Source organism: Capra hircus, chromosome 1, assembly GCF_001704415.2.
Source record: "Capra hircus breed San Clemente chromosome 1, ASM170441v1, whole genome shotgun sequence".
NCBI classification, from domain to species: domain Eukaryota; kingdom Metazoa; phylum Chordata; class Mammalia; order Artiodactyla; family Bovidae; genus Capra; species Capra hircus.
The window spans coordinates 87,346,049-87,359,529 of record NC_030808.1 but is presented as its reverse complement, the minus strand read 5'-3'; the positions used below and the strand labels follow the sequence as shown (position 1 = coordinate 87,359,529).

Sequence of the window (13,481 nt, the reverse complement as noted above, 5' to 3'; positions counted from 1 at the left end):
AGAAACTGAGGAAGAAGAAAACTTTACCTGAACAAGTGTTGCATCATTACATGCTTTCCTAGCATCCTGAAATAAAGATGATTATACATTTAGACATGGAAATCCCTAGATATGATTTAAAATAAGGTTTTCATTGGAAATGTAGATTTGAAATACACTCCTTAGTGTACTACACAATCTTTGGTTTATTGAGAAAATTCACATAACATAAAATTAACCACTTTAATCATTTTAACGTGTGCAGCTGGATTGGTTAGGATATTGACAAAGTTGGGCAACCATCACCACTACCTAGCTACAGAACATTTTCATCACGCCCCAAAAAAGAAACCCTATACTTTCCAGTTTCCTCTTCCTCCACCACCAGGTGATCACTAATTTACTTTCTAATGGATTTACCCACTCAGGACAATGCACACAAATGGAATCATACAATACATGATTTTCGTGTGTCTGGCTTCCTTCATTTAAATGTAATGTTCCGAAGGTTCATTCATATTGTATCATGTGTCAGTATTTCATTCCTTTTTATGACTAATATTTCATTGTATGAATATATTACATTTTGCTTATCCATTAATTAACTGGATGGACATTTATGCTGTTTCTACTTTGTGGTTTTATGATTAATGATGCTGTGATTACTCATATACACGTTTTTGTGTGTATGTATGTTTTCAGTTCTCCTGGGCATACAACTAAACATTGACTTGGTGGGTCATACAGTAATTATGTTTACATCTCATCTCTTTATTTGTGGTTTTATTTCTATTGCTTTAGGAGTCTGACCTAAGAAAACATTGTTATGATTTATGTCAGAGAATATTTTGCCCATGCTGTCTTGCAGGAGTATTATGGTATCATGTATTATATTTAAGTCAGATAAAATGACTTTAAAATATAGACTGTTACAAGAGACAAAGAAGGACACTACATAATGATCAAGGGATCAATCCAAGAACAAGATACAAAAATTGTAAATATAAATGCACCCAACATGGGAAAACTTCAACAAATAAGCCAAATATGGTAACAGTCATAAAATGAGAAGCTGACAGTAACACAATCATCATTGGGAACTTTAACACCTCAATTACAGCAATGGATAGGTCATCCAGACAGAGAATCAGTAAGGAAAAAGAGGCCTTAAAAGACACATTAGATCAAATGGACTTCACTGATATTTATGGAGCATTTACCTTCCCACCAACAGTGTAGAAGTGTTCCCTTTTCTCCATACCTTTTATAGCATTTGTTATTTGTAGATTTTTTGATGATGGCCATTCTGACTGTTTCGAGATAATACCTCACTGTAGTTGTGATTCGCATTTCTCTAATAATTAGCAACGCTGACCACCTTATCATGTGCCTTTTAGCCATCTCTCTGTCTTCTTTGGAGAAATCTCTATTTAGATCTTTCACCATTTGCATGGGTTGTTTATTTCTTTCATATTGAGCTATAAGAGCAGTTTATATAATTTGGAGAATAATCCCATGTTGACTGCTTCACTCGTAAATATTTTCTCCCATGCTGAGGGTTGTCTTTCATTTTGTTTATGGCTTCTTTTGCTGTACAAAACTTTTAAATTTAATTAGGTCTCACTTGTGTTACAGAATGTTCTAATTTCATTCTTTTCCATGTAGCTCTTCAAGTCTTTCCAGCACCACTTATTGAAGAGGCTGTCTTTTCTCTACTGTATATTCTTGCCTCATTTGTTGTACATTAATTTTTAGAGAAATGCAAATCAAAACTAAAATGAGATACCACCTCACACAAGTTAAGAAAGGCCGTCATGTAAAAGTCCACAAACAATGAATGCTGACGTGGGTGTGGAGAAAAGGGAACCCTCCTACACTGTTGGTGAGAATATAAATTGGTACAGCCACGATAGAGAACAGTATGGAGGTTCCTTAAAAAACTAAAAATAGAACTAGCAAATAATCCAGCATTCCACTCCTGGACATATATCCAGAGAAAACTGCAATTCAAAAAGATACATGCACAGACTTCCCTGGTGGTTCAGCAGCTAAGAATTCACCTACCACTGCAGGGAACATGGGCTCAGTCCCTGCTCTGGGAAGATTCTACATGCCAAGAGGTAACTAAGCCAGCATGCCACAACTACTGAGCCTGCGTGCAGCAACTACTGAAACTAGTGCACCGTACTGAGAGAGCTCATCCTTCAGTTCAGTTCACTCGCTCAGTCATGTCCGACTCTCTGCGCCCCCACAGACTGTGTGTGGCACAACAGGCTTCCCAGTCCATCATCAACTCCTGGAGCTTATTCAAACTCATGGCCATCGAGTCAGTGATGCCATCCAACCATCTCATCCTCTGTCGTCCCCTTCTCCTCCTGCCTTCAATCTTTCTCAGCATCAGGGTCTTTTCCAATGAGTCAGTCAGTTCTTCACATCAGGTGGCCAAAGTATTGGAGCTTCAGCTTCAGCATCAGTCCTTCCAATGAATATTCAGGACTGATTTCCTTTAGGATTGACTGGTTTAATCTCCTTGTAGTCCAAGAGACTCTCAAGAGTCTTCTCCAACACCACAGTTCAAAAGCATCAATTCTTCAGTGCTCAGCTTTATAGTTCAACTCACACATCCATACACGACTACTGGAAAAACCATAGCTTCGACTAGACAGACCTTTGCCAGCAAAGTAATGTCTCTGCTTTTTAATATGCTGTGTAGGTTGATCATAGCTTCTCTTCCAAGGAGCAAGCGTCTTGTAATTTCATGGCTGCAGCCACCATCTGCAGTGATTTTGGAGCCCCCCAAAATAAAGTCTCTCATTGTTTCCATTGTTTAGCCATCCATTTGCCATGAAGTTATGTGACCATATGCCATGATCTTAGTTTTCTGAATGTTGAATTTTAAGCCAACTTTTTCACTCTCCTCTTTTCCTTTCATCAAGAGGCTCTTTAGCTCTTCAATTTCTGCCATAAGGGTGGTGTCATCTGCATAGCTGAGGTTATTGATATTTCTCCGAGCAATCTTACTTCCAGCATGTGCTTCATTCAGCCCAGCATTTCGCACTGTGTACTTTGCATATAAGTTAAATAAGCAGGGTGACAATACACAGCCTTGACGTACTCCTTCCTTTCCCTATTTGGAACCAGTCTGTTGTTCCATGTCCAGTTCTACACACAGATTTCTCAGGAGGCAGGTAAGGTGGTTCGTATTCCCATCTCTTGAAGAATTTTCCCACAGTTTGTTGTGATCTACACAGTTAAAGGCTTTGACATAGTCAACAACACAGAAATAGATGTTTTTCTGGAACTCTCTTGCTTCTTTGATGATCCAACAGATGTTGGCAAGCTGATCTCTGCTTCCTCTGCCTTTTCTAAATCCAGCTTGAACATCTAGAAGTTCATCGTTCATGTACTGCTGAAGCTTAGCTTGGAGAATTTTGAGCATTACTCTACTAGCATGTGAGGTGAGTGCAACTGTATGGTAGTTTGAACATTCTTTGGCACTGCCTTTCTTTGGGATTGGAATGAAAACTCAGCAGTGGCCACCGGACTGGAAAAGGTCAGTTTTCATTCCAATCTCAAAGCTCATCCTTAGGTAGGTTGATAAGTAGTCTGGGGCCCTTGAGGAGGAAAAGGTCCAGGGCCCTTGAATAGGAGAAAGGGGTCTGAGGTTCTCAAGGAGGAGAAAAGGACTTTTTTTTTCCACATTGCTTTGTATTAGTCAGTATAACAATGTATCTTGCTTAAGGACATGTTTCTCCTTAACAAGGACCTTCTGACTCATCTTGTTAAGATGTATGTTGGAGGAGTGGGTCTGGTAACATCTTTCTATTGTTAGTTCTAATCCTGTTATCTTATACTATGGGAGTGGGTCTGGTAAAACCCTTTATTGTAACAAGGTATAAAGCTCCCTTGCAAAGACTAGGCGAAGCAGGGCACTCTCTGTCCCCCTTCTGATGTCTATGTCAGTTTTCTCTGTCCCCTTTTATACTTTAAAAGTCTGCTACACAAAAGTTCCTGAGTGATCAAGCCTGGTCCCTGGTCCTGAAGCTAAATCTTAGGCGATCAAGAATCGTTCTCCTAAGCTATCATTATGCCCCACAACAAGAGAAGCCACCACAATGAGAAACCCACGCACTGCAACTAGATAGCAGCCCCTGCTCGCCACAACTAGAGAAAAAGCCTGCACACAGCAACAAAGACCCAGTGCAGCCAAAAATAAATAAAAAGTTTTTTTTAAGATACAGGCATGTCAATGTTCACTGCAGCACCATTTACAACAGCCAGCACATGGAAACAACCTAGATGTCCATCAATAGATAAATGGATAAAGAAGAGATGGTACACATATATACAATGGAGTATTATGCATCCATAACAAACACTGAAATAAGGCCATTTGCAACAACAACAATGGACCCAGAGATTAGAGATTATCATGTAAGTGAAGTAAGTCAGACAGAGAAAGACAAATATTGTATGATAATTACTGATACGTGGAATCTAAAAAGATTACAGGGAATCCCCTGGCGGTCCAGTGGTTAGGACTATGATTGTCCACTTCAGGGGACATGGGTTCAATCCCTGGTCAGGGAATTAAGATCCTGCATGCCACACAGCCTGGCCAAAAAAAAAAAAAAAAAAAAAAAAAAAAGATGATTACAGATGAACCTATTTACTAAACAGAAAAAGACTCACAGACTTAAAAAAAAAAAAAGTATGCTTCCCAAACAGAAAAGATGAAGGGAGAGGGATAAATTAGGAGTTCCAGATTAATACATACACACTACTATATATAAACTAGATCATCAACAAAGACCTACTGCATAGCACTCGAATCTCTACTCATTATTCTGTAATAACCTATATGGAAAAGAATCTTAAAATGATTGGATACGTTAGGTAGGAAGTTAGGCATGAGTGATGAGGGGTGGCCTAGGTGAAAAGGATGCAAGCTAACCTTTAAACCCCATCGCAGACATGCCCAAGGGAGCTCACAGATATCCTACAAAAATTACCACAGAGACTTTTCCAACTTCTCACAAGCGCCTTAAGCACACAGCGGATACAAAAAAAAAACCACAGGGGCTTACTTAAGTAACCTTAGGCAGCTAGGAAGCCATTAAGGATTTCTGGCATGCTGCGAGTCATGGGGTCACAAAGAGTTGGACACGACTGAGTGACTGGACTGAACTGAACTTAATGTTCCATACATACATACATCTGGTAACAACAGACTGAATTATGGGAAGACATGTGCAACAAAGCCTGTTGCTATATAGCCTGCAACTGTCAATCAGACTTGAATATGTCCATTTGCATTCCCTTTCCTGACTGGTGGTGGTTAAAGCCCTATTTTGCATTGGGCAGAACCAAAAGGAGGAGAGGGGAAGTACAAAAAAGGGAAACCTTTTGACTCTGGGGTCAGCCTGCTCCCATGTCTAGGGAGTGTCTGTTTAATAAAAGTTCAGTCTGCTTGAGCTGTAACTGAGGTGTAACTTGCCTGTTGTTTTAAACCATTTAGTCTACCATTCCAAATTTGTGTTGCAATGAGATAAGAACAGAGGGAGAGAAATAAACTAAACTGACAGAAAGATAATCAGTTTGCTGTATACCTGGAATTAACATGGTCACTGTAAATCAACTATACCCCAATAATAAAATTAAACTGAAACTAAAAACAGACACACCACTTGACTCAGCAATTCCATTCCTGAGTATTTATCCAAAAACACCCCTGAAAACACTACTTTAAAAAGATACATGTATCCCAATGTTCATAGCAGCATTCTTTATAATTGCCAAGATATGAAAACAATCTAAATGCCCGACAACAGATGATGCATAAAGAAAATACATACACACACATACACATATAATGGAATACTATTCAGTCATAAAAAAGAATGAAATTTTGCCATTTGCAATAATATGGATGGACTTAGGTGGTATCATGCTAAGTGAAATAAGCCAGAGAAACACTGCATGATATCACTTATATGTGTAATCTAAAGAATAAAACAAACTAGTGAATACAACAAAAAGGAAGACTTAAAAATAAAGAACAAATTAGCGGCTACTAGTGGGGAGAAGAGGTGGCAAGAATACACAGGAGAACTGTACAAAAAAGATCTTCATGACCCAGATGATCACGACGGTGTGTTCACTCACCTAGAGCCAGACATTCTGGAATGCGAAGTCAAGTGGGCCTTAGGAAGCATCACTATGAACAAAGCTAGTGGAGGTGATGGAATTCCAGCTGAGCTATTTCAAATCCTAAAAGATGATGCTTTGAGCACTCAATATGCCAGCAAATTTGGAAAACTCAGCAGTGGCCACAAGACTGGAAAAGGTCAGTTTTCATTCCAATCCCAAAGAAAGGCAATGTCAAAGAATGCTCAAACTACTGCACAATTGCACTCATCTCACACGCTAGTTAAGTAATGCTCAAAATTCTCCAAGCTAGGCTTCAACAGTATGTGAACCATGAACTTCCAGATGTTCAAGCTGGTTTTAGAAAAGGCAGAGGAACCAGAGATCAAATTGCCAACATCCGCTGGATCATCAAAAAAGCAAGAGAGTTCCAGAAAAACATCTACTTCTGCTTTACTGACTACGCCAAAGCCTTTGACTGTGTGGATCACAATAAACTGGAAAATTCTGAAAGAGATGGGAATACCAGACCACCTAACCTGCCTCTTGAGAAATCTGTATGCAGGTCAAGAAGCAACAGTTAGAATAGGACATGGAACAACAGACTGGTTCCAAATAGGAAAAGGAGTACTTCAAGGCTGTATATTGTCACCCTGCTTATTTAACTTCTATGCAGAGTACATCATGAGAAACACTGGGCTGTATGAAGCACAAGCTGGAATCAAGATTGCCAGGAGAAATATCAATAACCTCAGATATGCAGATGACACCTTACGGCAGAAAGTGAAGAAGAACTAAAAAGCCTTGTGATGAAAATGAAAGAGGAGAGTGAAAAAGTTAGCTCAAAGCTCAACATTCAGAAAACTAAGATCATGGCATCCAGTCCCATAACTTCATGGCAAATAGATGGGGAAACAGTGGAAACAGTGGCTGACTTTATTTTGGGGGGCTTTAAAATCACTGCAGATGGTGACTGAAGCCAAGAAATTAAAAGATGCTTACTCCTTGGAAGGAAAGTTATGACCAACCTAGATAGCATATTAAAAAGCAGAGATATTACTATTTGCCAACAAAGGTCTGTCTAGTCAAGGCTATGGTTTTTCCAGTAGTCATTGTGTATGTGAGAGTTTGACTATAAAGAAAGCTGAGCACCAAAGAATTGATGCTTTTGAACTGTGGTGTTGGAGAAGACTCTTGAGAGTCCCTGAACCACAAGGAGATCCAACCAGTACTAAAGTGGGTAGCCTTTCCCTTCTCCAGGGGATCTTCCCAACCCAGGGATCGAACCCAGATCTTCTCCAACAGATCTTCCCCACCCAGGAATCAAACCAGGGTCTCCTGCATTGCAGGCAGATTCTTTACCAACTTTCTTCATCAGGGAAGCCCCATATAACATGGGGAAGCACAATTCATTTTTCCAACTAGATTTGTTCCAAACATTTTCCCCTAAAGGTTAGGGTAGTATTGTCTTCAACTCTGTTTTTCCCCACTGTGCTTTGCAGGCACTATTTGTTGAATTAATGTCCCCAAAGGACAACTTGTTCCATTCATTCAGGGGAAAAATGCCACCTATCACCTGCAACAAAGGCTAAAGGGATATATGATCTTTTTGGTGGCCTTTGACCTATTTATAAACACTTAGAATATTTCTATATAAAGGTGTTCATAAGTAGTTACACAAACATATGATTTGATTCTCTCATTCTCAGTTTAATTATGGGTTTAGAAACCTGATTTGGCAGGGAATAATTTAGCCCACTCTCCTACAATGAAAAGAACTTTCAGAAATGACAGTGATGGCCTGAGCCATGTCCAAAAATGGTGCAGTTGAAGACTAAATTCTATAAAAAGAGCTCTCTGATTTTAAGCTTTATGAAAATGAACTATCATTGTTTAGGTTATTTTTCTTAATTCAGTCATTCAATAAAAAATGTCTGTTGTACACTGTGTCAGGTACTACTCTAGGCACCATGGAAACAGCAGCAGACCAAAAATCCCTGCCCTCACAGAGCTAGCCTTAATATTAACAACACAATTAAAACACTGCAAGTGAACATTATTGAACTTGGTCTAATGAACAGTTATATTCACTGTAAAACTGAATATAAGGGGTTCATTCCCAATTAACAGCTGAATTTCTTACTGTTCATCTTAAGAAATGCAAGCTCTGATATTAACATCTTTGTGCAACGTAAGAGAAAAGTGCTGCTTCTCACTCCAAACAAGCAGAAATTACAAAAGAAAATCTATGTTTTTTCTATTTGTTTTTTTCAATTTAAAATGAATCATGGTTAATCAATGATACTCAAATATAAAACACAAACTTTTTTAATGAATCATGTACTGTACCAAATAGCATACAGTTCTATTATGTCATGTGTTTATATCTTAGTTAAACATACAGTTAAGTTATATTTCTGGAATTAAGAGAGAAAAAAAGGAAAGAAGGAAGAAAGGATTTTTAATTATAGCATGACATTAAACTGAAAACTATGTGGTATTTTACATATATGTGGTTACTTGAAATCATGTAAGATGATTCAGTGAGCTATATGCTCATGACATTCTACTTGGATGCTGGTGAGATATAAAGATGATTAAGACACAGAATTTTCCAGTCAGACACAGGTGGTGGAAGCAAACAGGCACAAGGAACTATAATACAAAGCAAGCTGCAATTAACCCTATAACACAAATCTAAAGAGCTGTACAAAGAACTGCCACTTACTGGCACTGGTCTAAATCCGTTACGTGTCATTTGTTTCATTCTTCTCCATAAACCTACATAGCGGGCTTTAGTATTCATACTCTACAGCAAAGGTACTGAGCATCAAAAAAATCTGTAAATGTATCCTGATCACAAAATAATTAAAAGACGGAATCCATGCACTTTTCCATCAGGCCATGCTGCCTTCCAGCAAAAGAAAAAGAAATACAAGTGGAGGACTTTGAGGTGGCTTTTTAGAGGAAGACTAGGATTCAATGAATGGAAGTCCCAGGAGCAAAATTAGAGCAGAGGAAGTATAATTCCAGGCAAAGTAAAAGATTTGGAAAAAAGAAAGAAAGCAGAAAAGAGCTGTGCATGCTCAGGGAATGACAAGAAATTCATGTGGCTATAGCACAGGCTACAAAGCCAGATGTTAGACCCGGCTGGGAGGCAGGTCCATAGCGGTACCCATGGCACCGGTTCTGGAACCAGAATACACCTGGCTTGAGTCCTGAACCTACCACTGCAAAGTTATGTCACCTTCACAAGTTCCTTAATCTCACTGAGGCTCAGTTTCCTCAACTACGAAATGAAGCAGGACCATCTACCTCACAGGGTCGCTACGAGAACTAAATTAAATTGACATGTGACCAAATAATCGGCCAAGCACTTCAGACAAGAACATCACAAGAAATGAAAACTGCACGCTGACATCCATGATGAATATAGATTCAAAAATCCTCAACAAAGTATTAGCAAACTGAATTCAACAATACATCAAAAGGATCACACACCATGATCACATGGGATTTCTTCAAGGGATGTACGTACAGTTCAACACCCACAAATCAATGTGATATAACTACATTAACAAAATGAAGGATAAATGTCATACAGTTATCTCAACACATGCAGAAAAAGCTTTTGACAAAATTCAATATCCATTTATGGTTAAAAAAAAAAACCTCTCAACAAAGTGGACATGGATGGAATGTACCTCAACATGATAAATATGACGTATACAGCACCATGCGTATATAACATCATACTCAATGGTGGAAAGCTTAAAGCTTTTCCTCTAAGATCAGGAGCAAGACACAGATGCCCACTCTTGCCACTGTGATTCAGCATAGTATTGCAAACCCAAACAGAAATACAACAAAGGGCATTAAAACTTGATAGGAAGAAGTAAAACTATCACTACTTGCAAATAACATGATATTACATACAGAAAACACTAAAGACTCAATCAAAAACTAAGAACTAATAAAGGAATTTGGTAAAGTTGCATATATATAAAAATATGTAAACATACAATTACACAGAAATATACAAAATAAGTATATAGAAATCTGCTGCATTTCTATACACTAATAATGAAACATCAGAAAGAGAAACTAAGAAAACAATCCCATTTACAGTTACATCAAACAGGATAAATCACCTAAATTCATCCAAGAAGGTAAAGACCTGTGGGCTTCCCAGAGGGTGCAATGGTAAAGAATCCGCCTGCCAATGCAGGAGGCACAGGAGACGCAGGTTCGATCCTTGTGTCAGGAAGATGCCCTGGAGTAGGAAATGGCAACCCACTTCAGTATTCTTGCCTGGGAAATCCCATGGATAGAGAGGCCTGGCAGGCTACAGTCCATGGGGTCATAAAGAGTCGGACACAACAGAGAGACTAAGCACACAGAAGACCTGTACCCCGCAAACTCAGACACTGAGAAAGAAACTGAAGGTGACACAGATAAGTGGAAAGACATTCTGTGCTCAATGGACTGGAAGAATACTGTTAAAACGCACATGCTACCAGAAACAACCTACATCCAATGCAATCTCTATCAAAATCCCAATACCATTTTTCAAAGAAACAGAACATATAATCCGAAGATTTGTATAAAACCAGAAAAGACCCCAAACAGCCAATGCAGTCTTGAGAAAGAACAAAGCTGGAGGTATCACATGCCTTGATTTCCAGGCATTAACATATTACAAATCTATAGTAATCAAAATAATATCATACTGGCACAAAAACAGACACACAGATCAATGAAACAGAATAGGGAGCACAGAAACACACCCACCCATTTATGATCAATTAACTTACAACTCAGGAGCCAAGAATATATAGTGGGGAAAAGACAGTTTCTTCAATAAGTGGTGTTGGGAAAACTGGACAGCTACATGCAAAAGAATGAAACTGGACCACTATCTTACACCATTTTTCCAAAAAAGACATATAGATGGGTCAACAGATAGGTGAAACTTGCTCAAATCACTGATCACCAGGGAAATGAAAATTTAAACCACAATGAGATAGTATCTCACATCTGTCAGAATGGCTATCATCAAAAAGAAGAGAAGGACTCCCCTAGGGGTCCAGAGGTTAAGACTTTGTGCTTGCAATGCAGGGGGCATGGGTTCCATCCCTGACTGGGGAACCAAGAGCCCACATGCTGCATAGTGCAGCCAAAATATGAAAATTAAAAACAGAAAAACAAAAAAAAATTTTTAAGAGAGACAGAATAACAAGTGTCAATGAGGATGTGGAGAAAAGGGAAACTTGAGTGCTGTTAGCTAGGGAATGTTAATTGGTGCAGCCACTATGGAAAATAGTATATTAGTATACAGGTTCCTCAGAAAATTATAAAAAGAACCACCATATTATCTAGCAGTTCCACTTCTAGGTATTTATCTAAAGAAAACAAAAACCTTAACTTAAAAAGATATACTCATCCCCATGTTCACTGCAGATTATTTATAATAATCACCATAAGGAAACAACCAAGTATCTGTTGACAGATGAAAGGACACACACACACAGTGGAATGTTACTCAGCCATAAAAAAGAATATCTTGCCACTTGTGCTGACAACATGGATGGACTTTGAGGGCATTACACTAAAAGAGAAATATGTCAGACAGAGAAAGACAAATACCATACAATCTCACATGCTCAATCAAACAAACAAACAAAAAAACACCCAAGCTTACAGATACAGAGAACAGAATTTTAAAAAATGAGATGGCCATATGACCAATGTGCTTGGCCAGTCAGTCACTCCTGCTCAGGATCTGGAACAAGTGAGATAAAGAGATGCTGGAGAATCTATTCTGGTGGTGGCAGCAACATTTAACTCAGAGATTAGCCTATGAAGCCTTCTCTGATCATCCCAGGCAAAATAAATCCCCCTTTGACAGCTTTGTTTAGACACCTAAGGTATCCACTCAGAGTTCTCATTCACACCTAAATCATTAACTTCCTGAATTCCTGGGAATAAGACTGGTTGCTCTTTGGAAGCAAAGTTATGACCAACCTAGACAGCATATTAAAAAGCAGAAACATTACTTTGCCAACAAAGGTCCATCTCGTTAAGGCTATGGTTTTTCCAGTGGTCATGTATGGATGTGAGAGTTGGACTATAAAGAAAGCTGAGCACCAAAGAATTGATGCTTTTGAACTGTGGTGTTGGAGAAGACTCTTGAGAGTCCCTTGGACTGCAAGGAGATCCAACCAGTACATCTTAAAGGATATCAGTCCTGAGTGTTCATTGGAAGGACTGATGTTGAAACTGAAACTCCAATACTTTGGCCACCTGAGGCAAAGAACTGCCTTGTTGGAAAAGACCCTGATGCTGGGAAAGATTGAAGGCGGGAGGAAAAGGGGATGACAGAGGATGAGATGGTTGGATGGCATCACCGACTCAATGGACATGAGTTTGGGTAAACTCTGGGAATTGGTGATGGACAGGGAGGCCTGGCATGCTGCGCTCCACAGGGTCGCAGAGTCGGACATGACTGAGCAATTGAACTGAAGACTGATTATAGTATTAATCCACTCATATCAACATTTTTCTGCTGGTTGTTCTTTACCCATCCCTTGTTTTTTCTACTCCCTTCCTCTCCTTCCTGTAATACCTCTGCATAGATCCTATAATTGTTCCTTTTTTTTTCAAATCTTAACTTTTAAATTAGGTAAGTATTCTGAAATTACTGCTGCAAAAGATTCATATCGCTCATATTGGAGGATCACAGCAGTGTTCCAAGTTACTAATAACTTGGATTCTTCCTGCTTCATAATGAGGTTCTTCATTTATAAGTTGTTTAACTCTTACTTTTCCCTGTGGAAAGTAGGTAGCACCACACTACACACAATTTAGTCTCTCCTCTACCCTGCTCACCAAGAGCTTCCTAAAAGATGGCATGTCTATACCCTTTCCTTTTTATCTCTGCCTTCCTTGTTATTCCTCAGTCCAGAGATGCATGTTTCCATTGTTCCAAAAGAAAGGAATGATGCTGTCCCTGTGGGAATATAAGATTCACAGCCTCAGAATTCTCCTTTTAGAGCCTGTCCACACCCTGATATTTGATGACTTTCCCTCCTTATATTAGGGTCTGAAGTTCTGAGTGTTAAATTTTGTTAAAGATGAAGTTGTATTTGTTCCTCATGCTCTTTACTGTTTTGAGTTGACTTCCAAGAGTAAAGAAGACAGACTTGTCTTTATTATGCCACTGGACTTCCCAAGTGGCGCAAGTGGTAAAGAACTCGCCAGACAATGCAGGAGACAAAAGAGACACGGGTTTGATTCCTGGGTTAGGAAGATCCCCTGGAGCAGCAAACAGCAACCCACTCCAGTATTCTTGCCTG

At 39.0% G+C, this 13,481-nt stretch overlaps 1 protein-coding gene across 1 annotated transcript in view; it reads right to left on the bottom strand.

Annotated features, from left to right (window-relative positions):
* Window positions 1–13,481, bottom strand: part of GNB4 (G protein subunit beta 4) — a 69,710-nt gene that overhangs the window by 22,047 nt on the left and 34,182 nt on the right. The window contains exon 3 of the mRNA XM_018047547.1: window positions 28–66. Within this exon, the coding sequence (XP_017903036.1) occupies window positions 28–66 (39 nt within the window). The remainder of the gene's footprint in view (window positions 1–27; window positions 67–13,481) is intronic.